A 15,797-nucleotide genomic window follows, 5' to 3' on the forward strand; every position below is an offset into this window, starting at 1 on the left:
CCTCTTCTTTGCACTGTGCAGAACTACAAAAGGATGAGAGGGCAGAGGTAACAGGGCAGCAGGTCTACAAGGAGGAAGCTCCCCCCCCCCCGTCCCCGCAACTCTCTTCTCACCGACCTCCTGGCCATGTCCTCCTTTGCCATGCTGCGCTCGGCACCCAGCCGCTTCCTCTACCCCGATATCAGCATGCTCTCGGAGGACGAGGAGGATGGGAGTGAGAGCTCAGGGTCAGAGGACAAGCCCTACCACCTGGACGCCAGCGGATATGGACTCAAGAGCAGCAAGCGCCGCAGCAAGAAGGCAAACCGGATCAACAGGGAGCCCCGGCAGCGCCACACGGCCAACGCGCGGGAGCGGGACCGCACCAACAGCGTCAACACAGCCTTCACCGCCCTGAGGACACTCATCCCCACTGAGCCAGCCGACAGGAAGCTCTCCAAGATCGAGACTCTCCGCCTGGCCTCCAGCTACATCTCACACCTGGGCAACGTCCTCCTGGTGGGGGACACATGTGGAGATGGGCAGCCGTGCCACACCACGCCAGCCTTCTTTCACCACAGCAGCAGCAGCAGCAGCAGTAGTCCCCCCATGAGGGAGAGCGAAAACTCCCAGCCCAAACAGATCTGCACTTTCTGCCTCAGCAACCAGAGGAAGATGGTAAGTCCTGGGCTCTCCTGGCTTGTGGGGGGTGCGGAGGGGGTGGAAGGAGCACAAAGAAACTGCCGGTTAAGAAGATTCCGGGATGCGGGAAGGAACAGTCAGCGCTGCTGCCAAAGTGGATAAACTCCTCCATGTGCCGCAGGGAATTATTAAACTCTCATAAGCCGGCCCAAGAGAGATGGTGCTTGAAAAGGATTGGGAGGGGAAGCTGATAAGTGCAAGGAAAGCAGGGGAAACAGGGCAGCTCAAGAGACCAGGGAGAAGCCAGAGGTGTTGGCGAAGGGGCCCATCCCTGTGCCCAGAGAATGCACATGCTCACCAAGACCCTGAGGTCACATGTGGTTTGCACATCACAAATGGCAAACTGGCACTGGGGGGGGGGGGGCTTTCTGAAGGGCATCTGTCCGAGGGAACACCTACTTTGCTGCAGTGCTTGAGAGGGTTGGGTAAAAATGTCTCTGTCCAGAGAATGAGTGGCTTGAGCTCCTTGGTGAGTCTGGGGTGGAGAGAAGGAACACCTCCCTCCACTCCCCAGCCCTGAGCAATGGCAACTCCGCTGCCCTGCACCAATTCTCAGCTATCACCCAAAGCGCCAGTTTCCCTGCCACTCCCTCTGTCTGGGAATGAGTCTGGGGGAAATGCCCAAGAAGGAAGGTGCATTTTAAGTCACTGCCTGTACACTCATCACTTCCCACATTCACCTCCTTAGTTTTTCTCTCCCCAGTGAGCAACTAGAAAGACACCCTCCCACCTTGCCTGCCCCCTTCCCAACCTTAGTCCCAGGCATGGTGGTTTGGGCGACTTGAGATTCCTCCTCTACTTCAACCCAGTCAAGTTATGGGCAACAAGCACAGCTCACCTCTCCCTCTTTTCCCCTCATCCTCTGTACTGCTCCTCTCACAAACCAAAGGGGGGGATTCTCTCTGTAGAGGAGAAACCAGCCCCACTTAGTGTAGCTGTAGGCTTGCTTTTGTCTTCTTACACGGTGGCTAGATTTACAGCCTGTTCTGCCATGAGCGCTACCCCCTGCTTAGCAGAAGATATGTCCTCACCCCCCAAAAAGTTTAGGTTGGGAGGTTGAGACACCTCCACCTCATCCCATTCTAATCTTTACCCAGCCCTGAAGTGTAATAGGAATCTTGAGGCAAGCCACTTTCAGTCTAAACTGCCTCGGAGGGTTGTTGAGAAAATAAAATTAGGATAGTAAGGATCATCTTATAAAATGAAAAAAGCCAGATCAATGGTCCTTTCCGGAATGCAGAGAGTCACCAGCCCCCCCCCATCCTACTCCCCACCCCCCAGAAAAAACATATCAATTGGATATGCAACAGGTCAGTTCAACAAGTGCCCCAGCAATTTCCATTTGAACAGGAAAAAAATTAATCCAAAGGGGAGTTTTAACATACTCCAGCAGAAAGCACTATTTTGACTGTGTTTTAACAAGGAATATCCTTTCAGCTAGCATGAAAGCAAATAACCTGGAAAATCGCCTAGCAATCTTTTTGTACCGTTGGCCCCCCCTAGAAGATGATGGTTCTAGTTTTAAAACCCCACATTTGAAACCTGAGTGGCCATCAGTGTGGCTTGCCTTTGAGCATACCAGTTAGAGGGCTGGGGGCGAAGCCAAGCCATGTGTGGCAGTGGGGTCGCCCTGTGCATTTGCTACTTCCAGCCACGGCAGGAGAGGGCCATGCACTCAGACTGAAAAGCATTTGGAAGCATTCCCAAAGGCATGCTTCCTTATGCCCTTCCACAAATCTCTCTTGGTTCAGACACACCACTCTGTTCTCTTCTTGCGCCCAGTTATGAAACCTCAATTGCGGTTAAGGTGTGATGAAGCTCAGCAAATAAAGACGTTTATGGCATATGGAAAAATGTGGGAAGAGGAAAAAGGATAAAAATCCAATCCTGGCAGTTCAGGCTGCTTCACCTCAGCCCTTTGTTGACAGAGAGGAACCAACTGACTGAGGTGCTGGACATCTGCAACCGTCCCCAAGAAAAGGGGGAAGTTCTGGCCTCTTGTGTGTGTGTGTGTGTGTGTGTGTGTGTGTGTGGACAAAGTGCTCCACACAGCCTTTGTTCTCCTATTAGAGTACAAGAGGCAGGGAGTCCAAGGAGCCTCAAGTTCCAAGACGGCTCCATCCTCCTAGATACTGGACTCCAGCTGCTCTGGGTAGAACCACAGGCATCCATCCTCTGGATGGCCCATTCCACCTTCACCCTCCCAGAAAGGCAACGCAAGGGGGGGGGCAGGTCTCCTTTCCGCAAACTCTCAGCCCATGAGGGGCAGAAAAGGAAGGGCAGCTGGCAAGTGTGACTTTGCTGTGCAAACCATACATAGGCTATACAAGGAAGTTGGTGCATAGAAGGGTGGAGGCTTCATGTGCTGAGCAAAGCAGCATGAGCAAAAATGACAGGGGGAGGGGGGGGAAGGCAGGCAGGCAGGCAGGCTGCTATAGCGCCAGCTGGGACCTCGGCTCCTTTGACCCCCTTGTCTCGCATGCCCTCAGCTGTCTATGGCACAAGGCCTGGCAACTGAAATGGTGTGTCATAAACAGATCCACCAACTGATCTATGTGGTGTGAAGGAAGGAAGGAAGGAAGGAAGGAAGGAAGGAAGGAAGGAAGGAAGGAAGGAAGGAAGGAAGGAAGGAAGGAAGATTTAGGACACTGCAAAACAAACATCTTTGCTATTTGTGGGGCACTGACAGAGAACACACTGCTTAAAAAGCAAGCTGTTTTTACAAAAGTGGTATAGCCCTGAATTCGCAGTGTAATTTCCAAACTGCTTTCACTCTCAGAGTTGCTGTCTTCGGGCTGAAATTGTTGAGAGAAGATTGTGCCTCTGAGACCCGTTATCACGCAAATTTAAAAGGTGCGTAAATCTACTTATTGGTCTATTTGATGAGCTCTTGGCTTCTGCATTTCGGAATGAGCAAATTCCTACACCCCACGAACCCAAAGATGAGAGTTCAACATGTCCAAGCTAAGGGGATTTGAGCATGTGGTGAGGGCAGGGGCACAGCTTCCTAACAGTCCAATTCTTAAGGCTTCTTGGGTCAGAAAGTGCAGAGCAGCAGCCTCAAAGCTGTTCCAAAAAGCTTAGCCCACTGCAGCCCATGTGCAGATCACCCACATAAAGCAATGTAGACGTAGGGGGAGAAAAAGCAAGGAGCAACTTGCTTTCATGTGGGTGTTGGCGGAAGAATGCTCTTGACATTCTGGGGGAATGTTGGATAGGTGGGCATGCATGCGGCACACGGGAACAGAGAGGCCTCCAGACTTAGTCAAGGAACTCTGGAGGAAGCTGGGAAAAGGCACCTTCTTGAGTTTCAGCGGAGTGAAAAGGGAGATTTGCAACAGAAACTAAATCTGTAAACCTATCTGTGAGGCAGGGGGACTTCAAAAGGTCATGGCAGAGAAGCTCCACCCCAAACAATAGAGGGGGAGATACAGGTCAGGAAAAGTGACCATCTCCAGCACCCCACTGGCTTTTGCCTCAATACTTTGCCAAACATTTCCTGTGCAGAGCAAACCTCCTTCTACTATTATCAACTGATCCGCTAAACACAGCCTAGTTATGGCGGTGCAAGAACTCATTTCTCCACTCTTCCAAAAAGAGACCGAGGTGGCATTTCTTAGCTTATCAATTAATTCAATCTGAAATGGACAAAGAATGATTAAGATGGGATTTTGAAAATTGTTGTTTAGTCATGTCCGACTCTTCGTGACCCCATGGACCAGAGCATGCCAGGCACTCCTGTCTTGCACTGCCTCCCGCAGTTTGGTCAGACTCATGTTTGTAGCTTCGAGAACACTGTCCAACCATCTCGTCCTCTGTCGTCCCCTTCTCCTAGTGCCCTCCATCTTTCCCAACATCAGGGTCTTTTCCAGGGAGTCCTCTCTTCTCATGAGGTGGCCAAAGTATTGGAGCCCCATCTTCACGATCTGTCCTTCCAGTGAGCACTCAGGGCTGATTTCCTTCAGAATGGATAGGTTTGATCTTCTTGCAGTCCATGGGACTTATGTTGAAAATACTCCCCCTCAATTAAAAAAAAAAAGCTGGGAGAATTGAGGAATGTCCCTAAGGAGTAGTGCAGAGGTTGAGTGCAATTTATTTGCAATTAATGACGTGGAAGAAGGGAAATGCTGAGAAGCAGCCTGGGAGGAAGGCTTTTGATTCTCCCTGCTGGAGGGGTGCTCAAATGCTATACTCTGATGGGCATTTGATTGCTGAAATTGTTGATATGGCCACATTCCTGTAAGATCTGCCTGTGTCCGACCCAGCAAGTCCCCTGTTTTTCACTGGGAATGCCTGAACGGTTAAAGGTAGCAGCGCAGACACAATGGGGAAGAGTAGCCTAATCCATGGCAACATCAGAGAGTGCTGCTCTCTTCTTCTTCTTCACATGGAGAGAAAAGTGAAAGAGAAGTTTCTTAATCCCACTGAATTGCTTTCTTGCTGCTGTTAGCGTGGGTGGAGACGGTGCCTGCTAGTTGAGAAGTGGCTTCTTGGTGTCTTTGCTTCATGGAACAGAAGCAGCAGCAGCCTGAGGCGCATTGCCTGCCTGGCCCAGTATGGTCCACTCTAGTTGGCAGTGGCTTCTCAGGGTCTGGAGCGGGTGGTAGGTCTCCCTTCTCCATCCCCTCTAATGTAACCTTTTTACCAGGAGATGCCTGTCAGGTTTCGAACCTGGGGCCTTCTCCATACATGGTGCTGTACCACTGACCTCCAGTTTCCCACCCACCCGGAAGGAAGGGAAAAGAGCATGTTAGGTGTGTGTCAGGGGCACTCACAGGAGCCAAGACTTATAGAGGCTGGTTCAAGTCCTCTCCTTTGTCCCACTGGCTCCTTCAACTTGTGTCCCCTATGCAGTCCAGCCTTGCCAATATTTTCCTGGGGCAAACTGCCCTTTGACCTGATCTCCAGGGCTCCTCCTTCCAGCCCACCATTGCTGCTGCCTCTCCCATCATGCCAACTAGGGACAACTGACGGAGGGGAAGCGAAGGCAGACACACTAGGAATGGAACAGCCATGTACTGTACACCTCCCTACGCCGCTGCTCCCTCTACACATAGAGCTGCTCTCCTGCTGTGAAGAAACACAGGTGGCAGCTACCAGCGATTTTAGAGGACCACCACTGGGACCATACTGGTTTCCATTGGCTGCGGCAGCTGGCACTTGCGCCAACAAGCATCAATGCACAGGTGTACGTGGTCCAGCATCCTGTTCCCCACAATGGCCAGAGTGTTTTTAAGGGCATTTTATTTATTTATTTCTAAAGTGCACGCCCTGTGCCTTCAGCGCCAGTCCCCATGCTAGGGCAGGCTTATAAGCCAGTCCCCAAGGAGGAGGTGAGCTATTGCACCATGCGAAGGAGTCTTGTCCACCCTGAACCTCCCACCAACTGGCTGACCTGATCCATGGAAAGCAGAGGGTAAAGGCTCTGAGAGGCCTGCTTGCGTTACTGGGAATGGATCGCTAAATTGAAGGCTGCAGCTAGGTCTATTTAGCTGCACTCAAGTAACGTCACGTTCATCAACAGGGCAATGAAGTAGAGCAAACTGTAATGGCGTGAGTCGCCATTTTGAAGCATCCTTTCAAAATGTTTGATAAACGCACTGAGGCACTGCCCGCTGGCCGGAGCAAAAATGTGGGGTGTTTTTGTACTGACCACATGCAAAATGCGTCTCTTGGCATTTCAACTGGTGTCGTGGTTTGGGGTCCCCCCCCGTAGAGGGGCTGGGTTCTCCCCAGCAAACTGGCACGACTGCTGTTGAAGTTGCTGTCCCAAGTTCACAGAGATAGTTGGGGGGGGGAGAGAGATTGGTGCCAACACAAGGCTGTTATGCCACGTTGCCCCTCATTTCAGAGATACAAACAGGTTTTTTTATTTGTATTTTTATGCCACCCAATTAACCATGCCCCTTGGGCAGTCCACAGATTTTAAAAAATCAACAAAACACGAAGCAGAAAGAACTGGCCCCCCCAAGCCATTATGCAAGCAGTACTCCTTGAGGCACTTCTCAGCAGCATAAAGTGCAAGCGCAGCCTTCAAAGCAATTAAACTGGGTCGCTTTTTCTTCGGCACCTGATCCGACCTTTGCCTTTTTTGAGCCATAACATATTCTAGCATCTCTCTGCAACAATAATGGCTATTTACGAAAAAGGAGATTGGGGTGTTGGGGAGAGATACAGTATCTGGGTTTCTTGGAATGCAAAGAGTAGTTTGTGGGCTGTGGCAAGACAGGATGCCTTGAATGCCTTTTGGCTGTCCTTGGTTTCCCCGAGAAAAGGCTGGGGGACGGGAAGAGTCTCTTTCTCTTTGGCAATCACTCGTAGCCAAGTAAGATTGTCTTCCATAAGCACGGTTTTAACAGTGAGTCCTTAAGTGACTGTGGAGGCCAATTCTGGATCCACATGTCCTTCCACAGTGGGGACATAGGTTTCCAGGAGGGAGTTGATCATGGTGTGGATTTACCAAGCATGCCTTCCTCTTAGGACATTTCTCCCTTGCGTCCTGAATTTGAGTGTCTTCAAAGTCCATGTTACAGGTAGGTAGCCGTGTTGGTCTGAGTTGAAACAAAATAAAAAAATTCCTTCAGTAGCACCTTAAAGACCAACTAAGTTTTTATTTTGGTATGAGCTTTCGTGTGCATGCACACATCTGATGAAGTGTGCATGCACATGAAAGCTCATACCAAAATAAAAACTTAGTTGGTCTTTAAGGTGCTACTGAAGGAATTTTTTTATTTTGTTTCAAAGTCCATGACACCTTTGGTAAAGGCTGTTCTCCAACTGGAGCGCTCGCAGGCCAGTGTTTCCCAATTGTTGGTGTTTATGCTACATTTTTTAAAGATTTGCCTTAAGACAGTCTTTAAACCTCTGTTGTTGACCACCAGCATTACGCTTCCTGTTTTTAAGTTTGGAATAGAGTAGTTGCTTTGGAAGACGATCATCAGGCATCTGCACAACGTGACCAGTCCAATGAAGTTGATGTTGAAGAATCATTGCTTCAACACTGGTGAAGTCAATGGAAGCAAGTGCAGTTGGCTTGCTGAGGACTCCCCCAGCAAAGAACTGTGCTGTAACACGCCCCCCCCTCCGCCAGCTGTTTCTTTAAGAGCAGGAAAAGGCTGCCACTTTGAAGTCCCAGCTCAGCAGGGGGCTAAGTGGACGCAAAAGCTATAGAGGCAGCCGCACCTCCTGAGGTCTATGGGGGTCAGGCATTCAGGACAGGGAAGGGGGGAGGAGAGAAACAGCAAGACAGTGCTCCCCCCCACAAAGGCTGAGTGGGAGCTGCAACACTCTCTTTGCTCAAGAAAAGTCCAGGTCAGAAGTGAAAAGCAGGTTCCTACGTAACGCTAATGTCTCAACAAGTGAAACTGATCTGCAAAAAATGTAACTTGAAAAAAGAAACATTGTACATACTTTGGCAAACCAAGAAATCTTTAATAAATATATATTAAAAAAGAAGAAGTGAAAAGCAGGGACAGAATAAGCAGCAAGCTTCCTGGAGATATAAAAGAGCTTTTTCTCCACCTCTTCCAATTCAGGTGTGACTGGAGCCACCAGGGAGCCAGTTCCTTGAGCTCCACTCCCAGGAGGCCACTCTGAGAAACAGGGAAAGTGCCACGTGGGAATTCTCACTCATGTTAGTGATAGCAAAAGCAAAGCTTGACTAATATGATGTGGAAAGGGAGAAATTGTGCAATAGGCAGCAGTTGCTAGCTTGATGCACTTCCCCACCTTGTCCAAAGCAAGGACCTCTCCTGGAGGTTAGAAAAAGCTCAGGAGCTCACCGTGAAAAGCCAGAAGTTAAAAGCATGAGCAAAGGCTGCTTGTGCATGCTGCTATGGCATGGTGAAGATGACCAGGGATGTGATTTTAAGAGCCACCTTCCCCATCTGGAACCCAAGGTGAACATCACACACAAGAGGCCCTCTGCCTTGTGCTAGCTCTCCATGGTGATGTGGCCCGTGGACCCAGTGGGTTCCTAATCCACATAAACTCAAGGTGGATCAGGACAGAGATTGGGGGCACTGCTGCTTAATGCTGGGTAAAAGGTAAAGGCACCCCTGACCATTAGGTCCAGTCGTGACTGACTCTGGGGTTGTGGCGCTCATCTCGCGGGTAAAGGAGCCCTATTTGCACCTCCCACCCCCTGGCAAAGTATTATGGGAAGATTTTGGTGACAACCTTTTTACTTGTGCTTACAAACTTTTGCAGATGAATGCTAGTTCATCAGAAGACCCGCTGTGACCTAAGAGTGCTACAGCACTGCCCCCCCCCAAAAACCATTCCCTCTTAAGCTCCAGCCAGAGCACAGTGCATATGGAGGGGGGGGACTGAGGCTGGGGTGGGGCATGGAGAATTGCCACAAGAAGCAAGCAGCACCCAGCCAGCTAAGAGGCAGGAGAAGATACTCCAGGGTCCTTCTCTCCTCTGCCACCCTTTCCTCCGGGGGGGGGGGGGGCGGGGACCTTGAGGCCGGCTGTGCTGCTCTCTGCTTGGGGCAAGGCAGCAGCTTGGAAGGGCCTTTCCTGCCCTCCTCCTCCCCCAAAGATGGGCCTGCTTTGCAATCCCCTTAATTTACTGTTCCTGCTTAACTTAATGGCAGCGGAAAGGCAAGGTGATAGGGGAAAAAATATGAGGCGGGATTTTCCGAATCCCCATTTCCTCTCCAGACAGCAAGAGAGCTCCTGGGGCCTGAACATCTGGGAAATTTAATTTTACCATTTCTGCGCTCCCCCCTCCCCTTTCACAAAGGATGAGGTTGCCTGTTACGGGTGGCTGTGGCAGCCAGGAAGTCATGCCGGGGTGCAGCGTGTGGTGCTGGGGAGAGCGAGGGCAGCTCCTTGAGCAGCAGAGGCCTGACTCAGAGCACTCCCACATCCCATGCTGAAGCCCCAAGGGGACCCCCCCTTCCACCCAGCGTTGCGGTGGGGTTTGCCATAATGGGGCTGCTTGGCAGGCAACCCCAAACAACTCTGGGGGAATCTTGCAAGAGAGAACACGTGCTCTGTGTAGAAGGGACCTGCTTCTCCAGGCACTGGGTCTACTCAGAGTCTAAAGCTAGTCCTGCCTTGCACATTTCACAAATGCTGTAGTGTTGTGATCTATTTAGACCAAATGAGCCCTCCCGTGATCTGCATGTAGCAACAGAAACAGATTCCACTGATGGAAAAATGGCTCCTCTGTTTTAGCTGCAGAAGGATGGAGGGGAATGAAAGATGAAATTTTGCAGCAGGAAGCCAGATTTCAGCATCCACAGAAAAATGGATGCCGTGTTGTGAGCTAGCATCACGGAAAAACATGACGTAGCTGTGGTTGTGCTGACCAAGGTCTTGGGTGTATTCTTAACATTTTATTTTATAAAGTTGATGTTTTTACAATCAAACAGTATATAAATTTTGTTAAACAAAGTAATAGTATAATTGCAGGAGAGGCTACATGGGAGAAACGGCCAGTGATTGGGTGGGTGGGTGGAGGGAGGTGCAGAGAGCGCCCATGGGAAGTGAAGGGGGGGGGGTTTGCAGGGCTAGAAAATGGCCCTGGCACAAATGAGCTTTGGGTCCAGCCTCTCGCTGGGTAGAAACAAATGAAAAGCAGGATGGGCCATACGGAACCATGTGGCACCAGCTCCGAGCAAATGACAGTGACTGCCTGTTTGGTTCATTCCAAAGCTTTTAATGGCTTGGGCCCAGAAACCTCTTCCTATATCAGCCTGGAGGGTTTTCTAAAGAAAAACTTGTGATCCATCATGGGGACTGGTATAGCTGGGAGAATGGTGCCCATCCGTGAAATGCCTTCCCCTCCACAGGGGACGTTACCGTCTTGGTGCCAGGTTAAAACCTATTTGCCCAGGTATTTAATTTTTTTAAACCGGTGATTGTTTAACATGCTCTACAGTTTCAGATGAAGCTATTTGTCTTTGATGATGTGTTTTATAGTTGGTTGTTGCATTGTTGGCTATTTCATGCTCCAGAACTAGTCCTGAAATCTGCACAGATCGAGGGGCAGGTTATAAATATTTTTTAATAAAGAGAGAAATAATGAGCAAAATCCCTTGTGCACCTGGCTGCTCTCCGGAGCTTTGGAACAGCCACACTTGCAGCTTGCGGTCCCAGGTGTGTTTGTCTAACTCTCTTCTTTTCCAACTCTGGCCCTCTGCAGAGTAAAGACCGAGACAGGAAGTCGGCGATTCGGAGTTAAATGACTATGGATTCAGGAAGGAGGAGGAGGAGGAGATTATGAGGGGAAAGATGGAAAAGCTACACACGCAAAACAAAGACAGAATCTTCTGGCCTGTGCCTGGCTGCTGCTGCCACCGGGAGCCCTGTGGTTCTACCCAAGATTAACTTATGGCAGCCCGTCCCTGGGGAGAGACTGAGCACCCTCTAGGCCTGGCTTTGCAGGCAAGAAAAGCAGGCTTTCATCTGCAAAGAAAAGCAGGACTCTGAATGACTCTGCTCTGCAGTGCTGGGAGGCAGCGGCCCTTGGCATGGCCACTGAGGCAATGGGGGGGGGGGCTTTCCTGACCAGCAAGCAGAAGGACATGGACTTGCACATGGCAGAACAATCCTCATGGACCTGAATCCCGCTATAGGGAGGAGGAAGTAATGGTTCCCCGCGGGAGATGGAAGAAGAATGAGCACAGCGCAACCCCTGGACTTGCCTTCAAATCCATAGTTATGGGTCATCCTGTTCTCAGAACCTTCGGTGGGGTTACAATCAATACATGCTGGAGTTTCATGTCATTGATAATAATATAAATCCAACTTGTTTGTATAGCGAGAGAAGACTATGTTGTACTGACCAGATGCAAACTTCCTTTTAGGCTCATGCCATTTGGCCAACAGGGTCCTGGGCATTTCTAGATGAACTTAAGGGGTTGATTTTTTTGGGGGGGGGGCAATGCTTACTCCACTTCTGCAGCATTTGTGTAGGTGTGTGAGGTGGGCAGGAGGCAAAAGGCCACTTGCCAGCGTCATGGCCATCATGAAAACAAGAAGCACTGGTGGGGGGGGGAGGAGAAAGAGGTGCTGCATCAGAGCGGAGCATGCTGGGGAAATAAATCAGGCAGGGAGGGAAATAAATCAAAAGTGGACAGCTAGACCCCCAAGCCAATCCTGAGATTGGCAGCATCCAGGGTATGCCTTGTGTAGAGAAGAGAGCACAAGAAGAGCCATCCCTGTGGCAATTGGCCATTGACAGCCTTATCCTCCTCCACAAACTACTACGACTTGTGGTAGGGAACTGCCTTAGCCCTTTGCTCAGTGCCAAAAGAGAAGGCAAGGAGCACATGGGGGCTCTGCCTGCAGAAAAGGCAGCAGGTGTGGGAGGCTGGGGGCAGAAGCTGAAGCTCCTTCCAGGAGTCTCACAGAGATGTGAGCTTGTGGGCAAGCAGGAAAGCATCACTGGACCCAAGCAAGGCATGGGATGCAAGAGTCAGAGGCATCCATGGGAAAGGGGGGGCAGACAAGGAACTGAGCTGCAACACCCAGCTGTCTCCTAAAACGGCTGCTTGTCATAGATCTCAGGCAGATTAAATAAAATCCCAGCATTATAAAATCCTAGCATTCAATAGAATCATGAAATGGTAGAGTTGGAAGGGACCACAAGGTTCATCTAGTCCAATCCCCTGCAATGCAGGAATCTTTCCCCTAATGTGGGGCTCAAACCCACAACCCTGAGATTAAGAGTCTCAGGCTCTACTGATTGAGCTATCCCACGGGATCCGATACAGGCCCACAGAGCTATTTAGACTACCTGCCACCCGCCAAGCAGGCAGCAATGCTTAGGTCCAAAGAGCAGTGCTTTGAGCTGGTGGCGAACCTAGGAAACTGCCTTACATTGAATCAGACCACTGGGTCCATCGAACGCAGAGGCTCTCTAGGGTTCCAGGCAAGGTTCTTCCTCACCTGGAGATGCCACTGGGGACTGAACCTGGGACCTTCTGCATGCCAAGCAGGTGATCTGCCACTGAGCTGTGGCCCTCTTCAAATGAGGCTCTTCCGTCAGAGGAAGAACAGATGCTCATATACTTTTAACAACAGCAAGGATTCAAACCTAAACAAAAGCTATTTTTCCAAACATGGACAGAATTAATTTGCCTGCTGAGCTCAGAGTTATTAAGGGAAGTTATAGGAACCCACAAAGCATGGTGCAAATTTATACAATATCTGTCTATTAGTGATGACCTCAAATCTAGCTTGCAGGCAGCAGATGACTATCAGAAGGAGCAACTAAGGTAAGTCTGGAGGCTCCAAAGTCCTTTAGTGTCCCTAAAAATCCGCCGCCCCCCAAAGGGGAATACTATATTCAATAGTATCAAGAGGTGAGAATTCTCACCAGCAAGCCAGAACTTTTACATAACCAGAATAAGAGAGGAATATTGAACAATAAAAGAGGTTTATTCAGAGAAAATGGAACAATGCCTGACACTTTAAGGAAATAAACACACAAAAACAGCCATGTACATAGCCAAAATTCTTATTTGGTTGTAGAGGAAAATGCTACACCAGAACAAAAATATTATTATTTTATTGCTGCTGTGACTAGCAATTTCTAGTTAACACAGAGCATAAACAAAGCCTTCTGTCATATACTGCATCATCCAAATTAGATTTTTTCATGCATGTTGCGCCCTTAAAAAATGGAACACACCTCGTTAATTCAAAGGAGAGAAACTTCTAGTTTCAGGTCCTCTTAAGTCAATGACTTTGAAGAACTAAAAAACATTCAAGGGGAATAATGAGGCAAGTGCAAGACACCTTGGAGAAAGTGGAAACTTACTTCCTTGTAGGGGGTGGTCACCATTTAGCAGGAAGTTTGCAATGGATCACAATGAGCACGTAAGAGCCTGGCTGCTGGGTCAGGCCAATGGCCAATCTAGTCTAGCATCCCGTTCTCCCAGTGGCCAACCAGATGCCCATTATAGGATCCGAGCACAAGAGCTTCCAGCAGCAGGTATTCAGAAACATTACTGCCTCCGCCCCAGAAGGCAGAGCACAGCCACCCTCCAGTCCATGGTTATCCTTCTTCGTGGTCATGCTAGACAAGCCAGGCAGGAAGGCAGGCAAGCAGGCAATCAACCTTTGGCTCTTAATGGCTGGTATTCCAAATGGCCATATCCTGGTCAAGAGTAACACCACATTAATATGCTGCCCAGTGTGTTACACCTCTGTAGGACACCTGGCCCTGCACCACCACAGCAGCAGGGGCCCTCCTACCACAGGAAGAAGAAGGGGGTGAACACAGGTTCCCCAGTCCCCAGTGCTCTGGGGACCAAAATACAGCTAACATAGATTTTTGGAATGGTTTCTGGCATGAAAGAGCCAGGATTGCAAAAGAAGAGAGACAAAGGAGAGACGGTTTAACTGGATGCTTCGTACTGGAGATGACACAATCTCCAGGCACTCACAACCATTGCTATTCTACATAGCAGGGCCTCCTAGCAAGAAGCCCTTTCCTTTCCCAGCTGCTGCCATCACATGTTCTAGGGAAAGCATTGCCATTATGAATTATTTCAAGTAGGTTACAATTTGCAAAAACATTCCTCCCATTCCTGGTTGAAAATGCCACTGACACTGGATCAGCCCATCCCAACTGGAGGGAGCTTACGTGGAAGACGTGAATAAACCATTTTGGGTTGTTGACCTAAAAGGGCCGTAAGCAAAAAATTTCCAAGCAGTCAATGGCTAATAATAATTAGCTTAACCACAAAATACAACGTTTCTGTGTATAACACGCCCCTGTGTATAGGACGCCCCCTATTTTGGGGACTCAAAATTAAGAAAATGGGGGGAGATTGCCCAGAGTTGCTGAACTTTTTGGGGGGAGGATTGCCCAGAGTTGTTGAGCTTTTTTGGGGGGGCAAGTTGTTGAGCTTTGTTTAGGGGTGATTGCTGAAAATCACTCACCCGATGGACGACCTACACTGCCACTTGCACGCGTCACAAAAACCACCTATCATCTGTCCCCTCGCCAAAAGAAGCTGCCAATCGCCCGCCCAACTGCTGTAGCAACAACCAATGAACACCAGTCCTTCCCGCAGACACCAATAACACGGCCAATAGCCGCTGACAATCTCCGGCTCCCGACATCAACCAATCCCACGTCCCCCCTATGCACTATCCATGTATAAGACGACCCCCAATTTTTAACATAACTTTTAAATAAAAAAACCCCTCATCTTATACACGGAAAAGTACGGTAAAACAAAAACAGTCATTCTTTAATTAACAATGCCCAGATAGGTCATGAAAACAATCTTTTTAACTGTCGAAGACCAGAGTAAAGAAACAGGTATGTCTTCAGCATACATTGAAAGCTATATAGTGAAGATACCAGGCATACCCATAAAGGGGGAAATCCCCCAGCTCAGGTGCCACCACAGAAAGAGCCCTTGAACCTCTGAGAGAGGCAAATGTACCCAGACGGCCTCTTCTACCAATCTAACATCTGACAGGGTCTGTAGGGAAGGAGGTGGTCTTTCAGGTATGTGGGGCCCAAGTCCCATAGGAGAATGGGAGAAACTGTTTAGAACAGAAATTGTGTGTTTTCAACATGTCACCCTTGTCAGTAACCTGGCTGCCTCATTCTGGACCAGTTGCAGCTTCTGAACCATCTTCAGAGTGTGATCCAATGTAGAAGTTACCAGAGCATGGATTATACTCGGCCAACTTATCTTTGATCTGGTAAACCAACTGGCAATGGAAACAAGCACTCCTAGTCACCAAGGGTGCCTGGATCTCCAATGACAATGCTGGTTCCTTCCAGGGGTCTGCAACCCCATCCAAAATAGGCTGTCTCCCAGCCTCTTGGACAGAAAACCTGCCCTGCCTTCTGAGCCTCAATCTGTTGGCCCATATCCAACCTATCACTGTCTCCAAGCACTTGAACTGCCTCTCATGATTCAGGTGGCTCAGAGATAGATATGCCATCAGCATATTGGTGACACAACACTCCAAATCCTCTGACGACAGCTCCCTACAGATATGAAATAGTAAGGGGAGAGAATGGAACCTTGTGGGGTGCCACAGGATTAACTCCCATGCTGCTGAGCTCCTACGTCCATAACTACTCTGGAAAACAGGCCCAAAGATAGGACAGGAAGCACCGTAATGCAATGC

At 49.4% G+C, this 15,797-nt stretch overlaps 2 protein-coding genes across 3 annotated transcripts in view; one reads left to right on the forward strand and one right to left on the reverse strand.

Annotated features, from left to right (window-relative positions):
* Positions 1 to 15,797, reverse strand: part of BOP1 (BOP1 ribosomal biogenesis factor) — a 72,395-nt gene that overhangs the window by 12,619 nt on the left and 43,979 nt on the right. The window lies entirely within an intron of this gene.
* On the forward strand, positions 94 to 11,546 carry SCX (scleraxis bHLH transcription factor). Of its 2 annotated transcripts, XM_035124652.2 has the most exons (3): positions 94 to 657; positions 3,461 to 3,534; positions 10,837 to 11,546. In XM_035124652.2, the coding sequence occupies exons 1-2, from the start codon at positions 127 to 129 to the stop codon at positions 3,506 to 3,508; spliced, it is 579 nt and encodes a 192-aa protein (XP_034980543.2). In that variant the 5' UTR covers positions 94 to 126; the 3' UTR covers positions 3,509 to 3,534; positions 10,837 to 11,546. The 2 variants fall into 2 exon arrangements, with proteins under 2 accessions (XP_034980543.2, XP_034980544.2); XM_035124653.2 differs by lacking the exon at positions 3,461 to 3,534.

This window comes from Zootoca vivipara, chromosome 8 (assembly GCF_963506605.1).
Source record: "Zootoca vivipara chromosome 8, rZooViv1.1, whole genome shotgun sequence".
Classification (NCBI taxonomy): Eukaryota; Metazoa; Chordata; class Lepidosauria; order Squamata; family Lacertidae; genus Zootoca; species Zootoca vivipara.

What these genes read in the sequence shown, in the direction of transcription:
- SCX (XM_035124652.2), top strand. Translation starts at nt 127, where the DNA reads ATGTCCTCCTTTGCCATGCTGCGCTCGGCACCCAGCCGCTTCCTCTAC. An exon ending in TCAGCAACCAGAGGAAGATG is followed by an intron (nt 658 to 3,460) that starts GTAAGTCCTGGG and finishes TTTCACTCTCAG; the next exon opens with AGTTGCTGTCTTCGGGCTGA.